The 25274-nt window shown below is 36.9% G+C and overlaps 1 protein-coding gene across 4 annotated transcripts in view; it reads left to right on the forward strand.

Annotated features, from left to right (window-relative positions):
• LOC150103721 (glycerophosphocholine phosphodiesterase GPCPD1-like) overlaps nt 1-25274 on the forward strand; it is a 284138-nt gene that overhangs the window by 113289 nt on the left and 145575 nt on the right. For all 4 annotated transcript variants that reach the window (XM_090397125.1, XM_090397127.1, XM_090397126.1 and 1 more), the window contains 2 exons: nt 4699-4856; nt 21740-21823. In XM_090397125.1, coding sequence (XP_090253251.1) covers nt 4699-4856; nt 21740-21823 — 242 coding nt within the window. The remainder of the gene's footprint in view (nt 1-4698; nt 4857-21739; nt 21824-25274) is intronic.

A 25274-nucleotide genomic window follows, 5' to 3' on the forward strand; every position in this document is an offset into this window, starting at 1 on the left:
AGGAAAAGTTGTTCCTCTGTTGGGGATCTAAATAGCAGAGTAGGAAATGATTGTGAGACATACAAAAATATTTTGAGAAAATTTGGAGAAAAGAGCAAAGCTAATAATAATGGCAAATATCTGTTGGATTTCTGCTAAGGACATGGACAGGTTATTATTAACACCCTGTTCCAACATAAAAATGTGCACAAATTCACATGGAGAGAAGAGGCTAGGAATAAGAAAAGTCTCATTGACTATGTTATTGTTGATAGTGATGTTTCCTCCCTGGTGCAGGACACTAGAGTGTACAGAGGATTTGAAATTGGAAGTGATCACTATTTAGTCTTGAACAGGATAAAATTGAATTTCATATTGAAAAGAATAACATGTAAGAAAGTTTTAAAGCGAATAAAAGTTGAGCAGCTCTCAGATGTGAACTGTAGACTAAAATACACAAAGATTATTGAAAAGAAAATGAAAGAGTTTGAGAACAGGAATCAAACCTTGGCGATTCAGTGGCAAACTCTGAAGAAAACATTGACTGATTCTGCCAGAGAGGCATGTGGTGAGGTTGTGTGCAAGGATAAAATAATCAGAACTCCCTGGTGGACACAGGAAGTTAAAGAGGCAGTGAAGGAAAAGAAGAAAGCCTATCAAAAGTTCCTGGCAAATTAGTCAGCTTGCGCTCTTAGAGAATACAGAGACAAATGTAAGAAAGTTAAACAGTGTGTAAAACTAGCTAAACAAAAGTCATAGGAGGACTTTGGCAAGGATATAGAAAATAAATATCAAGAAGGCGGCAAAATATTCTGGAGGTTGTTGAAGAAGTTAGGAATGGAGGAAAGAGTGCTGTAAAAGGAGTTAGAGATGATAAAGGTGACATGAAAACAGGAGAAAAAGATATCCTTGAAGTATGGAGTAATTACTTTGAAAAACTGCTAAATGAAACAAGCAGTGATCACAACACAGTGATAAAAAAACACTGACCAGACATGCAGTCAGGAATACATATCCATACATGAAGTAGAAAAAGCCATCAAAGGCTTGAAATGTGGAAAGGCAGCAGGAGTAGATGATATTCGACCAGAAATGCTGAAGTATGGTGGTATAAAAGTCTTACAGTGGCTGCACTGCATAGTTTAGAAAGCCTGGACAGAGGGACAAATTCCTGATGATTGGAGTAGAGCTCTCATAGTACCCATATATAAAAAGGGAAATAAAACTGAATGTGAGAATTACCGAGGTATTTCCCTACTGAGTGTTCCTGGTAAGATCTATGCAAGTATACTTGAGAAACAGTTGAGAAGAATTGTGGAAGAAAAGCTTGGTGAAGAACTAGCTGGATTCAGGCAAATAGAGGCTGTCAGGATCGGATCTTCACTTTACGACAAATAGTCGAGAAAGCATGGGAATATAACAAAGATCTGTATTTAAGTTTTGTCGATTTGGAAAAGGCATATGACAAGGTGCCAAGAGAGAAGCATATTCAATGTGCTATGGTTATATTGTGTCAATGGGGCATTATATCAAGCAATACTTAGTCTTTATTTGAGTTGTGAGTCAGCAGTTAGAATTGAAGGAAGTACAGGAAGATGGTTTAATGTTAAATCTGGTGTGAGACAAGGATGTACATTATCCCCTCTGTTATTCATTATCTATATGGATCACATTATGAAGGAAAGTGGTATTAAACATGACATCAAAATTAGAGATGTTAATGTCAGCTCTTTGCTTTATGCGAATGATGTTATACTTCTAAATAAATATGCTACAAGTCTCCAAGATTCTCTGACTAAATTGAATAGTTGTTGTAATAGATATGGTATGAAGGTCAGCAATAAAAAGACAAAGACAATGAAAATTGGCAGAATCATTGAAAATGTCAACTGTGTTGTGAATGGAGAACCTGTGGAACAAGTAAAACCTTTCAGCTACTTAGGCACGATTTTTACTGAAGATGGTAAATTAAATACAGAAATAGACAACAGAATGAACAAAGCTGGTATGGTGGGAAGTCAACTGAATAAATTCATATGGAATAAGAGAGAAATTAGTCGGAACATTAAATTAGCTGTATACAAGACAGTGTTCAAACCAGTTTTAACTTATGGATCTGAGAGCTGGATCAGAAGTAAAACACTTGACCAAAGACTAGAGACTGCAGATATGAGGGTCCTGAGAAAGATTAGAGGCGTGAACAGATGGCATCAATGGCAATATCATATTAAAAATGAGGATATTAGGAAAGAACTTGACATTGTCAGCATCCAGGAATGCGTTAGCAGAGCTAATCTCAGGTGGTATGGTCACTTAAATAGAATGGGAGAGGAAAGATTAGCAAAACAAGTGTTCTCTGCCAGGTTGGCAGGAAAACGACCCAGAGGAAGACCAAGATATAGGTGGATTGATACGGTACAAAGTGCCTTAGACGATAGAAATATAAGATCTGATAATGTTGGAGTCTTGACAAGTAACAGACTGATTTGGAGGAAAATTGTAGATAGGAAGTTAGTAATGATGTAATTTTTTCATGTAGTACTGTCATATCCTGTACACCTCTTGAGGGTACATGGCAGGAATTTGATGATAATGAGGTTTTTCTCGACTAATCATTTTTAAGAAAATTATCTGAATGTTAATGAAATGATGTACTTGATTTAATGTGGGTGTCAGTTTCACATTATTAAACCAGGGATTTGGAGGTAGTGGTAGATAGTCAAAGTTTATAGGACATATTGTTAAATATGTCCTATAAATTTTACTTAGTGTTCAAATTACTTGGGTTATTTGGTGTTCAAATTTAGTCACCTGAGTTTCTTGGGGTTGATTAAGGGTGGAGAGAATTCAGAGATAACTGAGGAAGATACTGAGTGGTCTATAAAATGCTCCCTATGAGGATTGATGGAGGGCTTGCATAAGTTGGCTGATGGATAAAAAAAGGGATAATGATAGAAACACTTAATTTTATTGGATTAATCTAAAGGAAATATTGCAGCACTTGTCTAAAAGGGGTAGGACAAGAGGTCATCCTTGGAAGTTGGGTAAGAGGTTAGGAAGGGAATGGTTGCCAGAATCAGTTTTGACTGCTTTGTCTGTTAATGGTTTCGAGGAGAGGTATGATTAGTGTTCATAGTATGAGTCTCTCATGGTGAATCTTGGGATTCCATTTAGGTTCCAGTGTAATAATAATAATAATAATTACCTAAAATTTTGGTATCCATAAAATTCACTGAAAGTAACTTATTGAAAAAAAATAACTTATTGGAAAAAAATAAAAAAATAAACCATAAATTGAAAGAAGGCAATTCATCAAAAAAAATCATAGTTCATCAATACTACAAATCATCAAATGAGCAGTTCATTGAAAAATGAATTATAGGACAAGTGAAGTGTATTTATCAAAGACCTGCAGTTTTTTAAAGATTATTTAAAAAAATTTTTATATCGACATGAATATTTTATTGCATGAAATCCTTACATTCCTAATTACAGGCACCTATTATTATTATTACTACTACTTATTATTATTCTTAATTGTGGGTGCGTTATTATTATTATTAGTAGTAGTAATAATAATTATTCTCGCTCATCAACCTAATGGTTGGTGGGTTAGCAATGCTACGTTACTAGGGAATAAGTATATCACAACATGGTTTCCTATTGTGTTTCTTGTCCAATAAGTATTTCCTGTCTGTAAATGTGTTCATAGAACTGGTTTGCTTTTTTCCTGGAGGAAAAACTGCCATCTCTGTAAGGCCTGCTAACTTGCCTTCAGTTGAAGACATAATTATTCATGTCAGATGGGATTCAAACCCAATGCGTTCAATTAAATGGTTTAATTTATATCGACTGAACTATGGATACTCATTATTGCTATTAGTAGTAGTAGTATGACTTCTGTGTGCACACCAGTTATGGGATGAATTTTATTCAGATTTGGTATTTGAAAACCATTCCATTTTTCAGTTCAGCTATATTCAGGGCTACAAAAGGACAAAGTGTTGAAATTACATATTACAATAACTCTATGACTTTGTGGAATTTGAAAAAGTTGTCTCTACAAGAAGTTATCTGGTGTAGTTTTAGTTCCAACTAGACCACTTTTATTATAATACTTTTGTAAAGAAGTTTCAAAATGATATTAGTAATTTCACTTTGGCTGGATAAAATTTAACGAAATTTTACAGTAGATATCTGTTAAAATTTTTCAGTTTTGATTTTAATCTGACCATTGTTATGAAAAAATTAGAACAAAATTTGTTGTCTAGAGATTAATCACTATGAACACGTTGAAGCAGTATGTATACTTACAGAAAATTTGTTCTAAAATAAAACAAAATAATTATTACCTCTTATTGACTAACGTATGTTGTCTTTTATCTTGAGTAATGTTAGATATTGTTACCAAACACTTTTAAACAATAGTGCAACCCAAGGTAAAAAAAAAAAAAACTTTCCACATAATTTTAAACAATAGTTTGCAAGAAAATTATTTTTTCGATGAACTGTGGTTTGACGAAATGTTTATTTGATGAATTATTTATTCGACTACTTGTCTTTTTTGATGAATTGCAATTTGGTAAACTCTTTTGATTAACTGTTTTCAGTGAATTTTCATAGTACCAAAATTTTTGTTACACTTAAATCATATAAAATTTAGGTGTTTAAGTATTTAATTTTTTTGTTGTGGATTTTAAATGTTATGTGAATTTACAGGTGGGGAACAACATATTGAACCTGGATGGCTAACTGCAGAAACAGTTGTTCAGTTGAAACTATACAATAGTCCTGTTACTATCTGGAAACGCAAATACAGGGATAGGCCTTTTTCAATTAAAGTATCGGCCATCGACATTAGTAAACGTGAAAATGAGGTATACTTGAATTTCCTGAATTCTTTCTTTAGACTTTTTTAAAACAATTCTAATTTTAAAAATTTTAGTTATTCTAATTTTAAACAATATAAAGGTTTAGTGGAAAACATTTAATTTCATAGTTAAATGTAAAGAACTTTTCCATTGGGTAAGTTTTTGACATCTGGTTTTGCAGATTTGCATGACTTTATACAAGACTGCCTAGTCTAGTAAGACTTAGGTTTAGAAAATTATATTTCTTTGTAATTGCACCCTTATAAGTTAGGTGGCCTCTTGTTCCTCATCCTCCACTTTGTGTCTGATCTCTTTTATAATTAATCTTATATTCTTTCAACATGAAAATCTCATTTTTGTATGTCCTAAACTGTTTATTTCTTCAACTTATCTCAATAATCAGCATTCCAGAGTTGTGACATTGCCTTTGTTATATCGTCGTTTTTTTTCTATATTTCACTTCATTGTTTTCCTTTGTATCTACTGAGATATAACCTCTAAACTGACCTTTTGGGGCTGTTTCCCGTTTTGAGCTCTGACAAAATTTATTTGTTTTTGCTGTCCCAGCCAGAGCTCTAGGATAGAAATTCTTATCCAGAGAAACCTTCTCAGAAATCAAGTAATACTTTATCTAGTTTAAGTAGGTAAGTAAATTTCAGAGTTCTCAGTATACAGTCATGGCCTTGACGATCTTAAATTTCCCTTTTCTCCTCTAAACATAGGTCGATATTTTCGTGAGTGGCAATTTCAGTCTCATGCTCAGACAGACTCAGACTTGCATAGAAAAAACATGTTTATTAATTATCAAAATTACATACAATAAGCTTCCACACATCAAAGGTATGTCATATCAAAATTCTAATTAACTAGCTAAAGAATAAGGAACATTCTAATTATCAAAATACTCTAATCTTACATTTCTAGGTTAAATAAGTACACATTCATCACAAAACACTAGTTCAAAATTCTAAATAAAACTTGCTAACAAAGATCAATTCACATCCAGCTAAGTGTTGCATGCTCTAGACTTTCAGACTACTAGTCCAATAAGACTAACACGTATATTGAAAGCTAATCAAGATCAATACTAAAATATAGGTAAAGCAAGGCAGTGGTAATCAAACAGGCAAGTTATTTATACACACTCATGATTCATCTAAATCACAAACATGGCTCTCAATATCAAACTAAATTACTGCTACTAATGGCCTATACACATTAACTTGGGTTTAGACAATTTATGAATGTAGACTACCAGTCCAATTCAATCAACATAACACAGGAATCTGTCTCTAAAATTCTCACTATCTTCTTTTCTAATTTCTGTCCATTTTACACATTCGTCACTAATAGATAATACATAAAATGAAGATTTGTACGTTACCACCTTGTTAGACAATTTCTCGATCCTTCCGTCTGTTCTTTGTTATGGATTGTCCCTCTGTACGGTGATCTGCTGCCACGTGGAGCCACATGCTCGTCCCAAATTTGCCCCTTCTTTCTTCTGAGCTTACGAACATTTTGCGTCGCTGCCTTTAACATAATTTACCTTCAAAGGGAATCCTTTGCTGCCTTCTCATCGGTTAGAACCAGACCGATGGCCGAAACTCGAAACACTGCCGTCATCTCATGCTAAACTTCTTCGATTCACGCCACTCGGCAACTGGAAACACGTTGCTGCTATGCCATCTTACCGAATAGCAGCCATGCTGACCCGCCTCGGAACTACGAGCCAGAAACCCATTGCCACTATGCCCTCTTATCGGATATCAGCCATACTGGCCCGCCTTGGAACTACGAGCCAGTAACCCACGTGGAGGGGCCACACGCGATTGGGGAACCACAGGAACCAAAACCAGAAACATAGGAGCCAAGAGAGAGTGTCTCGAGCCCTGTGAGTTCGTTTTTAAACTCTTCTATAGCGCCCTCTTCCATACTCCAAGCTTGTCTATGACGCTTTCCTATTTGTTGTTACCTCCTCGCTGAATGAGGATAGCTCTCTTTGGGGAACACGAAATGAAATTCGAGCACCTTCCATGAATGCCTACGCATCGTTCGTTACGTCATCTTTGGTGGTCAAACTGCAACCTTTGAACTTTCGTTCACACGACAATATGCGATTTCTTTACATGGCATAGTTTAATATTGATGTTTTTGAAAGTTTAATATTTCCATCTATTTTAGACAATACTTTAAACATAGTACAGTCTAATACTTATTTCCTTCTTCGATTTCATTTTAATTTAGGATTCAATTTCTTCCTTTATATTTTAATTCCCTTCTTAAGCAAAGTTAACATCTGCATTTTTACATATTATGTCTGTTTTTCCAAGAATACAAGTGTACTTTTGCTTGATATTGTTGTTCTTGTTAAATCTTGAATGGTGCAGTTCTATTCTTGATAGAATCATCATTCAAGAGCTAACACTTTATTCATTTCTGAATCTTCTGGTTTCCATCTCACAGTGGCAACTGATTGACACATTGTACGTAGTTTGAAGGCCTTGTATGGGTAGTTGCCTCCTATCTCTATTTTTTCAGTGTTCTTACTTATGCACAGTGCAAGGGCACTTTTGAACACTCCAGGTCTCTAATCATCACCTCTTAGTTTTCTTTTACCTTCTGAAGCATAATTCTACCAATACAGTATACATTTTTAAAACTTCCTATTAATCAATGTTAATAGCTCATCAGCTTAAGCTGAATGTATATTTAAATATTCTAAAGAATACGTCAACAGTTGAATTCCTGTCAATCCACAGAATATCATTATTACCAGATAAGTTGAACATTGATGGCTTAAAAAAACTCTGACTTACTACTGGTTACCTTTCTTTTCTGAGATACTCATACATGCTAGTATTGTCCGGTTTCCTGTCCATCGAACTTAAACATAGTTGGTGTACACTTGTTCGGAGTATGTTCAGTATGGGTGTGAGTAAAATTGGATGATTTCAGTGGAAAAATATCCCTTGAAATAGGCTTTATCTGTTGGACATCTTGAGTATATCCCTAGAGTCACTCACTACAAGACACCTTCAATAACCATTATGCACACAATACTTACTCCTTATAAATTAGAGATGCCAAGAAATTATATTCTTGATTTCATTCTTTATCCAAGTGTAAGCAAACAAAGTTTGCACGTGAAGTAACTTTACGACTGGGCTACTTGTATATAAGAGGCTAATTACTTCACATTGATTGCCTTAGTATCCCATAATGTAATGCACATATCCTTAGAGACATGTATAATACTATGCATTATGGGAAAGGCTACTACCCAGACTGGTTTCAATCTTTATTGAGGTCTCATCAGTGGGTGCCAGATCCAGAAGTGACACGAAGGATGGAGTAATGCAGCAGTCATATTTCTATATGCAAGTAGCCAAAAGGTGGCACACCTTATTACTAAAATACTCTGGATCTGGGTCTGGATCTGACTCCCACTGATGAGACCTCAGAGGTTAGGTAGTGGCCCTTCCCATAATGCATAGCATTGCGCATGTCTCTAAGGATATGTGCATTGCATTATGGGATACTGAAGCAATTGATGTGAAGTCATTAGCCTCTTATATACAAGTAGCCCAGTCATGAAGTTACTTTACATGCAGACTTTGCTGACACTTGCATAAAGGATGAAACCAAGAATATAAGAATTATTTCTGGGAAAATTCCCAAGTTACTCCTCTTAAAAACTATTATTTTTATGGCTATTTTGGCTGCTTTCATTTAGGAGTGCCCCTTTTTAATGTCATTGACTTTTTACTCAAACATTTTTAGGGCATTACAAATGTATTTTAGAGACAAATATGTGCAGAATAATAGAGGAAGAAAATTTGCACATACCTTTTTTTTGGATGTTGTTGGTTGTCTTCTTTCTGCGATGTGCATACTTCTGCTGTTAGGCTGTTAAAAGGGAAGGGGTTGAGGCAATGTGGGAGAATTAATTGACTTTAAAGTGAATTAATGTGGGAGAATTAATGACATTAAAAAAGGGACACTCCTAAATGAAAGGGCAAAATAGCCATAAAAATAACCAAGAATATAATTTCTTGGCATCTCTAATTTATAATATAACCAAATGAAAAAACTTTTAAAATACTTGCACATCTCCTTGAACTCATTCATAGCCACCTCTGACCTTCCATCCACCTGCTGTACAAGCCAAAAATTAGTCCTAACTCTCTCAAACCACCACCATCTTACACAATTTAGGGTGACCCCCTTGTTCTCTCCCTTCCTGCCATGTGAGTCTGTGGTGTCAATCCTATATTACTCCTGTAATAAATTCATAATGATCTTTCATTCTTGTGAATATGAAATCATGGAGAGTGTGAGAGCAGTCTGATGAGGAGAGGCTGACTATAAGTGAGCAAGAGGTATACGGGGAATTGAGCAAACTCGGTGTTATTAAGCTTCACCACTTGATAATATCACCACTTATTTTGAAGGAATGTGCCAGGGAGTTTGCATCTGCCCTGACATTTGTTTCAGTCTTGTACTGAGTCATATTCCAAAGGAGTGGAAGGAGGCAAGATTGTGCTGCTTCATAAGGGAGATTACAGAAATCAAGCATCAAATTATAGGCCTGTCTATAATTTGATGCTTGATTGTGGTTAAAGTGTTGAAGAGGCTGGTGAGAACCAGGATTTGTTAAAGGGAGGTAATGTTTTAGTAATCTACTTACTACAATAAGGTGGCAGCTTCATTGGACAAAGGAAATGGATACACAGTAGTAAACTTTGATTTTGCAAAGGCTTTTGATTACTGCATGATAAGTTGATAGTCAAACCGGGGCAGATGGGGTGGATATAAGACAGAACTGGGTTTTATAGTATTGAAATTGGTGAGGTTATCTGAACCCCATTAGAGGATAGCTCGGAGATCAGAATTGAGAGCAGTGGTGGTTGATGTTCTGTAGGTTGAGATGAGTTGTGTAGCGTAAGGTTTATCAAATGAATGATGCTGTCATCTGCAAAACTGTGTATTGAGTTGGGGATCAACTGAAGTAGGTCATTGATATACAGAAAGAAAAGCGTTGACGTGAGGAACAGAACTTTGTGGAACCCTGCCTTTAGTTGAATGGTAAGAGGATAAGGAACCATCCACAATCACGTAGCCTGTCCTGGCAATCCAGCTGCAGAAGTTCTGAAACAGACCAGATTGGTCAAAATGTTTGGAGATATCAAGGTGCAACCACTTGAGTTCACCAAACCTCCATGGCATTTGTCCAGAGATGGAGAGATGGATGATATATGTGAGATCTGTGGATTGGCAGCAGTGCCGGCTCATGGCTCGAAATCATGGGGGTGCTGCAACTTTCGAAATATACATACATAGCACTGTACTTACAGTGTGTATTTGGATAAAATGTCAAAATTATGGTAAACTTTTTAGAAAAAATTAAACATGAAAAAATATTGTTTATTATCAATAAAATTATATAGTTTGGTATAATTCAAAATTACTTAAAAATAAAATATATTCTTGTTTTGTTTCATGAAAAAATATTGTTTATTATCAATAAAATTATCCAGTTTAGTATAATTCAAAATTACTTAAAAATAAAATCCATTATCATAACCCCAATAATGTTCTAAAATAAAAACTATAACAAATGTTATATCTTTAATTGTAATGTCCAAATATTTAAAGAGACTGAATAAACACAATATTAAAACTACAAACACTCTACTACTGGCGCAAACTGCATATAAACAACAGTGGAACTGTGCGACGGACAGTGTCGCATTACACTAATAGCTCGCATCTCACTATGATGTGCATATGCTTGCGCACATAGCAAATACTAGCAATATGACACTATGGTAAACACAGTGCTGCTAGCGTCCTTCGTCCTCCCAAGTGCTATAAGATGGATTTTTATTATTTTTTATGCAAAATAAGAGAATTGTATAGGATTGTTGATGATAAAATTAAATATTACAAGCAAATATAAATTAATAAATATATTTATATATCAAGAAAAATTGGGGGTGCTACAATTCCGCAGTGCCTATGCATGAGCCGCCCCTGATCGGCAGTGACAGAATTCATACTGGCAGTTGTTTATTAGCTAAGTGTCTTAGAGGTAGTGTAAGAATTGGGACTTAGTTTTCTCCATTACTTCAGACAGGACTGAGGTGAGTGAGATAGGGCAGTGGTCAGACGGCAGTGATTTGTCACCCTTCTTGGGAATTGGTTGACTGTAGGCCAATTCCAGATTGTGAGATAGATTATCAGTGGAGTAAGAGAGTATATACAGGCAACATAGGATAGGAGTGGTGCACAAACCTTCAGGACAATTAGAAGAATACCATCAGGACCAGGAGACTTGTCCAATTTGGACAATGTTTCTGATCTCTTTCTGGCAAAATGATATAGAGGGGGCATTGTGTGTTGAGTGTCTGGAATGGTTTTTTAAGGGAAATTGCTGTTTAATCTGAATGTTAATGATATTGAGGAAGATTTGGGTGGAGATGTTCAGTTGTTTGCAGATGATGCAAAGCTGGGACGAACTATGGGGAGGTAGAGATGTTCTGGTCTTGCAAGAAGACTTGAATAGATTGAGTGAATGGGCATGGGAGTGGGGATGCCAGTTCAATGTTGGAAAATGCAAAATTTTAAAATTTGGGATAAATATCAGATGTAGAATTTATGCTTGGTGTGGATATATTGTTAGAGGTGGAGGAAATAAAAGATCTTGGGGGTGATGATGGATAAGATCTAAAATTTAGAGTACACATGGCCAAAATTGTGAGGACAACACAAGGAATTTTGGTAATGATGCGAAGGACACTGACTTGTTAGGAGATTTTTGTTGCATTGTATAAGGCCTTGATTAGGCCACACATGGACTACTGTGCACAAATTTGGTCACCTGGTTTTCAAAATAATAAGTTGGAAGGAAGGTTCCAGAGGCGATTGACTAAGGTAATTTCTGATCTCTGGAATGTTGAATATGAGGAAAGGTTGAGATGACGCAATTTAGAATCTAGTGGATAGGAGGAGTGATCTGATAGACATAAAAGTTGGTAAGGGATCAATTTCTAGGATCAGTGTTGAAGAGGTTTTTCATGAAATGGTGGGAGTTTAAGGGAGAACAAGAGGTCATCTGTGGAAGCTGTATAAGGAGAGTGAGAAGCAGGATTTTTGCATGCAGAGTTGTGAATGATAGAATGCCTTGCCTGAGAGTGTGGTGTCTGTAGATAATTTTAATGTGTTTAAGTCAAGGTATGATGAGCTGTGTGACAAAGGGACCTCCCATGATGATTCTTTGACTCTGTGGGGTCTGAGAATAAGAATTTTTTCACTCTTTTCTGCCTATCAACTAGTCTTTCTAGCCCAGTGACTGATGCATTCCGTGTTTCACCACTTCCTCATTTCCGTGGAATCCAGGTGACTAGATCTGTATACAGTAGTCTAGATGTTGCCTTATTAAAGCTTTATAAAAAGGAACAACCTCCCAACCCCCTCCTTGTTCATCACAAGCATATTTGACAACTATTTAATCTGTTTTGTTTTGGTTACCTTTGCATTATGCCATCTATACTTCAATCTTTCCCAATTCCTTAGTCTTAATTACCTGTAGTGCAGTTCCATCAGTGTAACACAATTTGTGATTTCTTCACCCCAAAGTCCCTGACTTTTTTTTTACAGGATTCCCACCCATGAAAGGTAAATCTATAGTACATTAGTACTGTGGATGGCCTAGAGACAATTGCAAATAATCACCATGCTTGGATTTGAACCTGTAAACCTCTAACCTCTTGGTTGGAGAGCAAATACGCTAACGATTTGCCTAACCAGGCTGGCAAGCTTAACGTTGACATATTTTCCCTCAAAGTTCTACCATATCACTGCTCAAACTGCTGCCTTAGTTTTTTGTAATCACACATCCCGTAACTGAAAATTCTGCATGGCCCACAATCTTTTAGGTGAAGACCACATCACTATCCTCACTAGTTGGAGGCCATTATGCCATCTCTGTTACTGCCAAGCATTATCTGATGATATGATATCTGATCCTCTCTGCTACATGTTGTCTCCTGTAATTATCTCTTAGCAGCTGTATAAATTTTTATTTCCTTCCCACTGATTATTTTTCTCTCTAGTCTATCCCCATAGTTGAAGTTCCCCACTCCCCATAATAATTTTTCTTGCCCTTGTGCTGATTTTCTGGTCAATGTATCCACATTCTTAACTGTCCAGAAACCCCTGTTATTTGAAGTTATCGAACATTCCAGGTTTGCTAATAACATAAATTGGTGTATAGATAGCAGGAAGCAGTATTTCATCGTAGCAGTTGAATACAGGTGGTATGCAACACGATGTGAACTCAGTGACTTCAAGAGAGGTGTCATTGTGGGATGTCACATTGATGGCATGTAACATTACTGCTCAACTGAAGCATCAAAAATCAAAGGTTGACATTGAGATCAACAAATGGAGACATTCTGGCATGACTAGTGTAGGAAAATACCCAGGATGGTCACTGAAAATGACTAACAGGACAGTGTTAAAACGGGTGGCAATCAAAAACTGGCTACAATCGGCACACACACCTCCCTGATGAGTTCCAGAGCACCAGTAACATCATGGTGAGTACTAATACTGTAAGAAAAGAACTCCATTTACTGGGTTTACGGAAGAGCAACAGCACACAAGCCAAACATCACAACAATGAACAAGGTGACTTGTCTGGCCTGGTGCAAAAAGCATGTGAACTGGACAGTTGACCTGTGGAAAATGGTACTCTGGAGCGATGAATGAAGGTTTACCTGTTTCCAGTCTGATGGCAGGTTGTGGGTATGGTGGCAGCCTGTTGAACACTTGTTACCACAGTGTGTTGCACACACAGTAAAGTTTGGAGGAGGAATAATGGTGTGGGGTGCATTCAGCTGGTTTGGAGTGGGACCACTGGTCATTATCCGTGGTTCCATGAAGGCAACTCAGTACCTTGATATTCTGGATAATCAGGTGCTGCCTACACTAGATTTTTTATGGAATGGACGGACCTGTGTTACTATGAAGACTACAATGTCCCATGCCACAAAGCAGCAGCTGCTATGGAATGGTATGAAGAGATGGGTGTTAAACAACTGCCCTTGCCTGCACAGAGCTGACCTCAACCCCATCAAACACCTATGGGATGAATTGGAGTGGTAATTGAGGTCCTGAGCAGTACATCCTCGATTTGCTGCTGAACTCGGTGCTGCTTTGATGGAGAAATAGACAAATTCCAGCTGATGTCTGTTGCACATTGGCAGAAAGCTTTTCTCGAAGAGTGCAGGTGATCAGAGATGGGCATACCTGATATTAGGGTTCACCCGTGGGTATCAATTGCATATTGCTAAAGTGTCTGGACAATTATTAGTAGATAGTGCATTTTCATTTTGTTAGCCTCTCTCACACCAAATAGCCTTAAATGCACTGCTCTTGGCATTCCATTTACCTGCTGATCTATCCTTTTTGGTTTCATTTCTTCTACCATTACCCTTTTTGAAAATATATCCATACCCTTTTAATCACTGACTATCATCCTCTGTCAACCAAGGGTCAACAGTTGAGCATTTCACTAATGCCCAACCATTGACTCTTGTCAATAGGTATAGGGATTTAAAGAGTTACGGGATGACTGTTGCAAGTTATAAACATTAGTGAAGTAACAAGTGCTAAAACTTCTCCCTTATTCCAAATACTTCTGCCATTAGTATACATAAACTACGTTACCTCCTTTATCCCACAGATCCTCTCACACCTTTTGTCACACTTCTGCACAGAACGGAGGCATGGTTGTCATGATTTTATTTGCATATACAAGGATGGTCTGAAAAGTTCTCAGCCTCAAACCATAGATGGCAACACTAGTGGCAAGATTTTTTTTTCTAAGTTGGTACATCTGTCATAAGCATCCATGTGAAATTGCAAGTCATTCTATCATGCAGTTATAAAATTCTTTGTAAAAGAAGGTTTAATGCCAGAAGAAATTCATTTGAAGTTCATAAAAACTTATGGGCACTGTTCTCCTTCGTTTTCAACAATTAAGAAATGGGCTGCCGAGTTTAAATGGGGCTATGCCAGCCTTGAAGATTATCCACGTGAAGGACGTCCAAAAAGTGTAACAACACCAGAAATCGCTGATCAAGTGCATGATATGGTATTCAATGACCGGCGAGTCGAAGTGCGTGAAATTGCTGAGAGTATAGGCATTTCAAAAGAACATGCAGGATATATTTTGCATGAAGAATTGCAAATGAAAAAGCTTTGTGCAAGATGGATGCCGTGCTTGCTCACAGCAGATCAAAAACGCACTCACATGAAAATCTCTGAACAGTGCTGGTAGCATTTTAACAAGAATAAAACTGATTTTGTGCATTGATTTATTACTGTGGATTAGACTTGGATTCACCATTACACCAGAATTCAAACAGCAGTCAAAACAGTGGACAGAAGCTGGTTGTTCAGCTCCAAAAAAAAAAAAAAGACAGTCGGTTTCATCGGCAGGAAAGGTCATGGCATCGGTGTTTTGGAGATGCTAGAGGCGTTTTGTTTATTAATTATCTTGAAAAGGGTAAAACAATAACTGGGGAATATTATTCCGATCTTTTAACCAGACTAGATGAAAAAATTTGTGAGAAAAGACCCAGTTTGCAGAAGAAAAAAATCATCTTTCATCGGAACAATGCACCTGCCCCACAAAGGTGTTTTAGCATTGGGAAAATTAAGGGATCTGCACTATGAATTGTTGGAACATCCACCCTATTCCCCAGATTTGGCTTTCTCTGACGTCTATCTCTTCCCAGAACTAAAAACTCTTCCTCGCTGGTCAGTGTTTTTCTTTGAATCAAGAGGTGATTGCAGCTATAGAAGGGTATTTTGCAGATCTTACTGAGAACCACTGTAGGGACAGTATAATGGTGCTGGAGCAACGCTGGAATAAATGTATTAGTTTTAAGGGCGATTATGTTGAAAAATAAAAATAATTTTGAAATTATAAAATCGTCTTTACATTGTTAGGTCGAGAATGTGTCGGACCACCTGTACAAGATAAACCACTATATTAGTCACTTTTCTTTCAAAGTAACATCAATTCAAATGATGTTATAGATTGCTTGGATTATTTCATGTTTTTTTTTATTTTAAAGGATTTTCTATGCATTATAGAAATCATCAGAATTCTCTCATTTGCAAATTAGTGGGTCCAAGTAGCAGTCCTGGATCATTTTGTTCTTTATATTATGTTGATCTTATAAAGTTCAAATGTTACTTATTCTCATATTTGTATTTTTCAAATAATTACAATTAGAGTAAAATTTCATGTTTTAATATCAAAATTCAACATGCGATGTAATTTTGATTGAATTTTGTTCTCCCAAAAATTGTTGAAATAAGTGAGACATGGTTGAATGAGTGACATCCTGGCAGGAATACAGATGAAAGGGTATGATGTTTTTCATGAAGACAGAAATGGTGAAAAGGGAGGTGGAGTGCTGTTGATGAAAGAAAAAGTTGTATCCATACAAGGTAGAGATGCAAGGGAAAATAGTCACAGGTGATTTGAAGCAGTAAGGTGTGAGATAGAGGTGAATAGAATGAAATACTTAGCAAAATTTGACTATAGACCTGGTAATGTGGAGAGTAGCAACCATGAAATGTATAAGCAAATTTGCCAAACAAATAGGAAAGGTTTTATCTTTATGGGTGATTTTAATTATGGCAATATCCAGTAGATTGTGATGACTAGATAGCAACTGGAAGTAAAAAAAAATAATTTCTTGAGTTTTTGAGGGATAACCAACTCACAGTATGTAACAGAAGGCATGCAAGGATTTGAGGGTCTTTGATTTGATTGTCTCATCTGAGGATTTCATAAATGAAATGTCATATCTCTTTGGTTGAGAATGACTATGAAGTGCTTACTTGGGGAGTTGTCAGCCATGTGAGGAATTCTGTGATGGATGGGTATATGTGAAACTTCGAGGCTAGTGATTGTGAGGAGCTTAGGAGATAACCAACTCTTTCCACCCAACCTTTCCACCTTTCCACCCAACTCCTCATTCCATGCTGCAGCTTGCAGCTGCAGCATGGAATGAGGAGTTGGGTGGAAAGGAGATCAGTGCTGCTTAGGTACTATTTAAGAATTATCAAGTAGAAGCAGTGTCTAAATATATCCCAAGAGTCAGAAGGTGAAATAAGGTAGACATGAAATGGATGAAGAGATTAAGCATACAATACAGAGAAAGAAGGCATTATGGAAGCAACATAAAATGAGATGATGATAATCAATTTCATGAGGAGTACCAAGAACAGGCAAGGAGGATGACTGAGTTGGTAAGTGTAGCAAAAGTGCAGTATGCTAGTGAAGCCAAAATCCTAGGAAGTTCTTTTGACATGTAGCCAACAACAACATAAAGGTTATGGTAGAATGACATTGATCGGAGAAAATGACAATTTTATAATTAAGTATAAGGACAATAGCAGAGAGTGACCATGTGGTTTTGAGTTGGAAGATGAATAGATATGCAGGAGTATCAAAGAGATGGGAACATATGTGGAATTACAAGGCAGGTGATTATAATAGTCTTAGACATCAACTTGGGGAAGTTTCATGGAGGGAGGAATTGGAAGGCTGGGATATCATTAGTGCATGGGAAATTGTGAAGGAATATTTGTTAGCAGCAATGGTAAGCTGTATTCCACAAGTGAAGAAGAGGACACAATTTGGTGTAAAGTGGATGACAAACAATATTAAACAGGAACTGCATGTGAAAAAGAGGCTATGGAAGAGATATAAGGAGACAGGTGAAGAATATAAGACACAGGCCAGAAGAGTGACCAGTATGGTAAGGAAGGCGAAACTGGAATATGAGAAGAAATTAGCTCTAAGATCCAAAGAAAATCCTAGGGAATTTTTTTAGCTATGTGGCCTGCAGGAGAAGAAATGATTGTGGAAGAATAGCATTGTGGAATAAAAATGAGAATAGAGTGACTGATGCAGAGGACATAGTGGAATTGTTCAATGAACACTTTATTGATGTGTTTCATCCTGAGGAGTAAGTTTTAATACTAGAGGGATAGGGCAGGTTCAGGGTTTAGCAGTGTAGGAGGAGAGTATGTTTCAAATACTGAGTATTCTGGATGTCAGTAAAGCTGTGGGACTGGATGGTATTTGAAATTTCAATGAAAGTCTGGCTACGGGAAAGGTGCCCAGGGAATGTAAGGAAGGTAAGATTGTGCCATTGCATAAGGGTGGTAGCAGACTGTAAGTGTCTAATTATAGGCCAGTTTGTGTGTCATCAGTAGTTAAGATCTTCAAGAAATTAGTTAGGGACCATATACAACATTGGGCAGATGAGGGTAATGTTATCTGTGAGAGTCAACATGGATTTATGAAGGGGTGCTCTTATTTTAGTAATATGCTAGCCTTTTATAATAAAGTTACAAGAGCAGTAGATCAGGGAAAGCCATATACTGCCATTTTCTTGGATTTAGTGAAGACATTTGACAGGATTTCACATGATAAGCTGATATTTAAGTTGCAGCACATGGGTTTGGATGTCAACTGGATTCAGGATTGGCTGTCCGATAAGTATCAGAGTTGTGTATGGTGGGACAGTTTCAAGGAGACAGAGGTTACAAGTGGGGTTCCACAGGGCTCCGTACTGTCTATATTTTTAACCAGTATTGTGTCTATTATCAATGACATTGTAAGTGGATTGCAGGGGGATATTCAGTTGTTTGCAGATGATGTGAAGCTGGGAAGGGTTATAAGTAATAGTGCAGATATGGTAGTCCTTGTTAGATCTTGAATGATGGCTCTATCAAGAATAGAACTGCTCCATTCAAGATTTAACAAGAGAACAATATCCAGCAAAAGCACACTTGTACTCTTGGCAAAACAGACATAATTTGTGAAGATGCAGATATTAACTTTGCCTAAAAAGGAATTAAAATATAAAAGAAGAGGTTGAATCTTAAATTAAAATGAAATTGAAGGAGGAAATAAATGTTAAATTGTACTATGTTTAAAGTTATTGTCTAATATAGATGGAATCTTAATTTGTCAAAAACATCAATGTTAAAGTCGTGTATCATCGTGCGAACGAAAGTTCAAAGATTGTAGTTTGACCACCAAAGATGACGTAAAGAGCGATGAGTAGACATTCATGGAAGGCGCAAGAAATTTGTGTTTCCCCGAAAAAAAGTGATGGGTGTACAGCAAGGAGATGATGTCACTCGGTGACAGCAAATGGAAGAGCATCGTAGACAAGTTTGGAGTGCAGAAAGAGGGTGCTATAATGGGGTTTAAAACGGCTTCACATCATTGAGAGTGACTTCTTTTTTTTTTTTTGTTTCCTTTTACGTTTTCTCCTGGTTCCTGTGGCATTCCCCGGTCGTGTGTGCCCTCCCCGTGGGTCTCCTGCTCAAAGTTCCCGAGTGGATCAGCATGCCTGATAATACCCGACAAGACGGCAAAGCGGCAGCGTATTACCCGTTGCTGAGCGATGTGAATAGAAGAAAATATAGCATGAGATGACGCCAGTGTTTGAGTTTTAGACCATCGGTGTGGATCTAACTGATGAGAAAGCAGCAAAGGATTCCTTTGAAGGTAAATCATGTTAGAAGCGGCGATGCGAAAAGTTCGTAAGCCCAGAAGAAACAAGTGGCGAATTTGGGACGAACATGTGACTCCCACGTGGCAGCAATCCATCTTACAGAGGAACAATCTATAACAAAGAACAGACGGAAGGATCGAGGAATCATTTATTCCTTTTATTAAGAGTTTAGAAAAGAAGAGAGAGATTTTTGAGACAGTTTCCTGTGTTATGTCAATCGAATTGGACTGGTAGTCTGTGTTCATAAGTTGTCTAGACCAAGTTTAATGTGTACGGATCGTTAGTAGCAGTAATCTAGTTTAATACGGACATCCGTGTTTGTGATATAGATGAACATAAGATTCTCATGAGTGTGTTTGAATAGTCTGTCTGTTTGATTATTATTACCCTGCTTTACTTGTATTTTAGCATTAATCTTAATTTGCTTGATTTTATGTGTTGTTTAAATTGTAATGTTTTTAGATAAATAATAAATATGTTTTCCCATGTATACCTGAGTTTGTCTGAGTAAAAGATTGAATTTCACCACTCACAAAAATATCGAACCTATGTTTAGAGGAAAAAAGGGGAATTTAAGATTGTCAAGGCCATGGCACTGTATACTGAGAACTCAAATCTACCTAACTACTTAATCTATATAAGGTATTACTTGAATTCTGGGAAAGTTTCTTTGGATAAGAATTTCTATCTTAGAGTTCTCTGACTGGTATAGCATTTACAAAATAAATTTCGTCAGAGCTCGAAGAGAGAAACGGCCCCAGAAAGTCAGTTTAGAAGCCAGATCTCAGTAGGCACAAGGAGAACAATAGAGGTAAAATATATAAGAAAACGATGATGTAACATCCTGCAGGAGGATTCAAATAAGCTAGACAGATGGGCAAATGAATGGCAGTATTGGTTTAATGCAGCAAAATGTAAGGTCTTGAGGTTTGGGACACATTGATGGGATGCTGCATTCACTATTGGAGGAGCTATACTGGAGGAAGTAGGGGAGACAAGAGATCTGGGGTTGATGATTGATAGAAACCTGAAATTCAGGGGACATATTGCAAAGGTGGTGAAGATAACACAGAGGATTCCTGCAATAATGAGAAGGACGCTGACCTGCCAAGATAAGAGTTATCATTCCGTTGTATAAGACCCTGATCAGACCACACTTAGACTATTGTTCTCAGATTTGGTCCCCAGGATTTGAAGGGGATAAATTAAATGTGGAAAGGGTACAAAAGCGGATAACAAAGACAGTTTCAGGACTGTATAATGTTAGTTATGAGGATCGGCTGAGGGAATGTGGACTGCAGAGTTTGGTGGATAGAAGGAGAGGTGATATGATTGAGACTTTCAAACTGTTGAGAGGTGGATGCAGGGCTGACACTGGAGAGTTCTTTCACTTGGTTGAACAGCAGGAAGGGGTGATGTCAAGGGGCCATTCGTGGAAGTTACGAAAGGAAACTGTGAGCAGGAGGATGAGGGGTGATTTCTTTGCATGAAGGGTGGTTGAACTGTGGAATGCATTGCCTGATAGTGGCGAGAGCCAGAACGGTTAATGAGTTTAAGGAGTGGTATGATAGACTTTCCTAGGAGGGACCTCCCACGATGAGTCTTGATAGACTTGTGTTTTCATGAGCAGTTTATAAAGGTCTCTCATCCTTGTGAAATGTGATGTCATGGAGAATTTGAGAGCAGTGGGTGATGAGAGACTGAGTAAACAAGAGGTATATAGAAAATTGAGCAAACTCGATGTTAATAAGACGTGGGACTTGACTTGTGTGACATAACCATGCCACATGATGTAATATCACCATGTGTTTTGAAGGAATGTGTCAGGGAGTTGCTATCTGCCTTGGCATATTTGTTAGACATACACCTTAGTAAGTGGTTGGATTAACATTGAAGAGGTTTTTCATAAAATGGAGAGAGAACAAGATTATCCCTGGATGCTATATAAGAAGGGTGGGAGTGAGATGCAGGTTCTTTGCATGAAGAATCATGAATGATTGGAATGTATTGTCTGAGATTGTGGTGTCTGCAGAGAATTTGAATGTGTTTAAGGCACAGTATGATGAGTGGTGTGTGTATGATAAACAGACCTCTTGCAATGAGTATTTGATTCCACATGGGGGGGGTGACTTAGGATAATAGTTAATGATTTTCATTTATGCATACTATGTAAATCACAATTTTATTTCATAAAAGAATTGAGTTTAAAATGTGAGGAATGTTATTCTGTTTATATTTTCTCTAAACTTCTTTCCTTCTTATTTGTAGGCATTGTTATGTGATGACATGGAAGATGATAGTACTCTAACTGAAGCTAATCAACAACAAAGTTGGCCAGTGATAGAAGTTGCAGTAAGTCACCAAATTGTTTTATATAGAAACCACTTTTGCTTTTATGTTGTGCTGTTTGAGTTGTATATTTAAACCTTCATTAGAGAATTTTTATTCTCTTGTGAGGATGGTTTTGTATACAAAAATTGTAATCAAATAGTAGTCAAACATTTGATTACAATAGTCCACAAAGGACTGTAGAGTAAATATTAGGAAATATTCCTCAGAAATTCTTTTACTCAGTCCTTGATTGACACTTTGCTTTCAGCTCTGTAAGTGAAGCACTCTTGTCCAATATTTTATATTGTCTATTCATTTCATTCTAGGTATGCCTGTTGAATTTCTGGAATAAGTTCTTCAAGAACTTGCATTGGTAGATCTGCTGACATAACTAAGCCATATAAGTTATTTCATTTGAATCTTATGTTTTGGACTGGTGAAAGAACTAATTCTTTGCCATACTTCAAAATTTGTGATGTGATCAGTGTATGGTATCTTTACAAGTCATCAAAATAGCACTTCATTTTAAATGTCATCAGCAACCAGATTTCACTTCAATCTAGAAATACGGAACCAACTAGTGTTCTATAATATTGTCAATAAGGGGTATTCTGTTTGTAATTGTATGCTTATCTGGTTGAAATCCATAATGGTTTTAGTTTTTGAGTGCTGTTGTTGCTTTTATAATTTTTGTTTTAATATTGTTGTGTCCCTTTTTCATTTAACTACTTTGTTAATTATGCAGGTTCCGTTATATAAGACCCTGATATCATTCCATTGTATAAGACCCTGATCAGACTACACTTGGACTATTGTTCTCAGATTTGGTCCCCAGGATTGGAAGGGGATAAATTAACTGTGGAAAGGGTACAAAGGCAGATAACAAAGATGGTTTCAGGACTGTACAATGATAGTTATGAGGATCAGCTAAGGGAATGTGGACTGCAGAGTTTGGTGGATAGAAGAAGGAGAGGTGATATGATTGAGACTTTTAAACTGTTGAGAGGTGGTTACAGGGTTGACACTGGGGAGTTCTTTGGCTTGGTTGAACAGTGGGAAGGAGTGATGACAAGAGGCCATCCCTGGAAGTTATGAAAGGAAACTGTGAGCAAGAGGGTGAGGAGCAGTTTCTTTGCATGGAGGGTGGTTGAACCATGGAATGCATTGCCTGATGGAGTGGTGAGAGCGAGAAAGGTCAATGTGTTCAAGGAGTGGTATGGTAGACTTTTGTGTTTCTTAGGGGGGGGGACCTCCCCTCGATGAGTCGTGATAGACTTTGTGTTTCTTAGGAAGGACCTCCCAAGATGAGTCTTTTGACTCCATGGAGGCCTGAATAATAATAATTATGCTCTATACGTTATGTTTCCCTATGGTGTGACGTGGTACTGTCTAAGTACAAAGGAATTGCCTCGGGGTTGAGCCAAAATCCAAATTCAACAAAGCTTCTGAAGTTCTTCTTCTCTTAAGGTCCTAAGACATTTATTTGTTAATGCTGTGCCACTTAGGACAATTAGTTTAAAAGAGGAAATCTTAAACAAGAAGTGTATGCTCAGATATACCTCAATGACTAACAACTTTGCAATTGTGACCATAAATTCACTACTTAAATCTCCCGCCTAAGTTCGTACATTTAACAAGTGGTGCGTTGGATAGTACATACAGACAACTGAATTAGAAGAAACAAAAGGTTTATTCAACATACTAACATTTATACAGTGCATGGAAATTTGGTAAAATTCAATACTATAAAATATTGTGCAAATGTGAGAGTTAAGTTACGTAACTATAGGATTGACAATTGTGCTGCTCCAAACTATATCACATAAAAATTCTTCAAATTCCTCTCTAGTAAAATCTAGTTAACATGCATTAGCTCCTTATAGACACACATCCTTAGTTTAACACTCTTAAATTTTCACTCATATCCTTTCACAGTTTATAATATGCTACAGTCCTATTCTATCTCTATTTAAGTCCTCAGATCTTGAATTTCATATCATTCATTCACATTAATTAACAAGAGAATTTCACGATACCGTTTTACAGTAGGTTCCTGCACTTGTTCCTTCCTTTACTCGTCTCTGGATCCTCGAAATGATTTCTTCTTGCTGGTGAAAGTATCTGAGATTTCTTGATCATATATAGGCCTACTCGCTTCCTGTAGGTCATGCCCTTTTTTCAGGGAGATACTTGGGGTAAAGTAACTCCTTCGACGTGAAGCATTCTACATAGACTCTGAGCTTTTCCGCAGACTACCTTGTCTTTTCCGGAATAATTTCCGGAAAAGGTTATGTATTGCGAACCCAGTCTCCTCGGATTCGTGATACATAACCTTTCCTATAGATACGTGCCGCTTTTCTTTCTCTTTTGCTGGGAATCGGGGCAGAGATTTCCCCTCCCGTTCTGGAACCTTACCTCCACTCGCGAAGTCCACACACCGAAGAAAAGAACTTAACAAAAAGGCCTTGTCGGGGGGAGGGGCCCTAACCCTTTTATCACCTCACCCTGTCAGCACCTTCCGTAACCTTCCTTCCCCCGACGCATAGACAACGCTCAATGTGCTGTCTTTTGGTGGCGGTTTTCTTCCTTTTTCGCTTATTCATCGTGTGCCGTGTGCACACGATATGCTTGTAGCAAATTCTTTTAATCCTGTGCTTTGGCCGTGGATCAGTCCCTAATTCTCACTAACAAAATGCGAGTCATTTACCCATTCTTTGTCTATCTAAATTTTAGGAATATTATACTATTTCAATTATACATTAACGTTCTTTTCCTAGAAATTTCACAGCCAATTCAACTAGCTCAAGGTATCTTATTTATATAATGGGATAACAATCTTTTCTTATACATTTTCACAATTATTTTCTCTTTGCTTAAAATATCCTAATTTTGTTCACATATATAATTTACACACTTTGATGCAAGCAATTTTCTTTTATAGGGTCATTGCTTGTTAAATTATGAAGGAATAAATTCTCTTAAGAACTTTATTAATCACAATTTAACAATATCCTGTCTTTTATCTTACATAGTTATGTTGAAGTTATATTGCAACAGACCTTATTCATTTACAAGTTTGAGTTGTTTGGATTTGGTTTATAAAATCCTCCCCCCCCCCTTTTTTTTTTTTTTTTAGTATATAAGTAACCAGTAGGATTTTGACTCTTGGTCTTTTGTTAATGTAAGGAAGATGATACTGATAAAAACAGTGCTTTCGTTGTTGACAAGATCTATTTGATAATAGACCTGTAATATTCTTTGGTGCCATAGATATCCATTGTTTTATGTGGCAGAATTGTTCCATATTTTACTGTGCATTTTTTATTATTAATACCTACTAAGTTAATCATTACCTTCTAAGAAAAATAACAAAAATAGCAATTTTCTGTTGATCATTTTTATTACTTGTATGACTTCCTTTAAAATTCATATTGTACTGTGTTAAAGCAAATTTTTTAAAAAAATTATGTGA

The sequence above is a fragment of the Typopeltis vanoorti genome, chromosome 8 (assembly GCF_054136105.1).
Source record: "Typopeltis vanoorti isolate ZY-2024b chromosome 8, IOZ_Tvanoo_1.0, whole genome shotgun sequence".
NCBI lineage: Eukaryota > Metazoa > Arthropoda > Arachnida > Uropygi > Thelyphonidae > Typopeltis > Typopeltis vanoorti.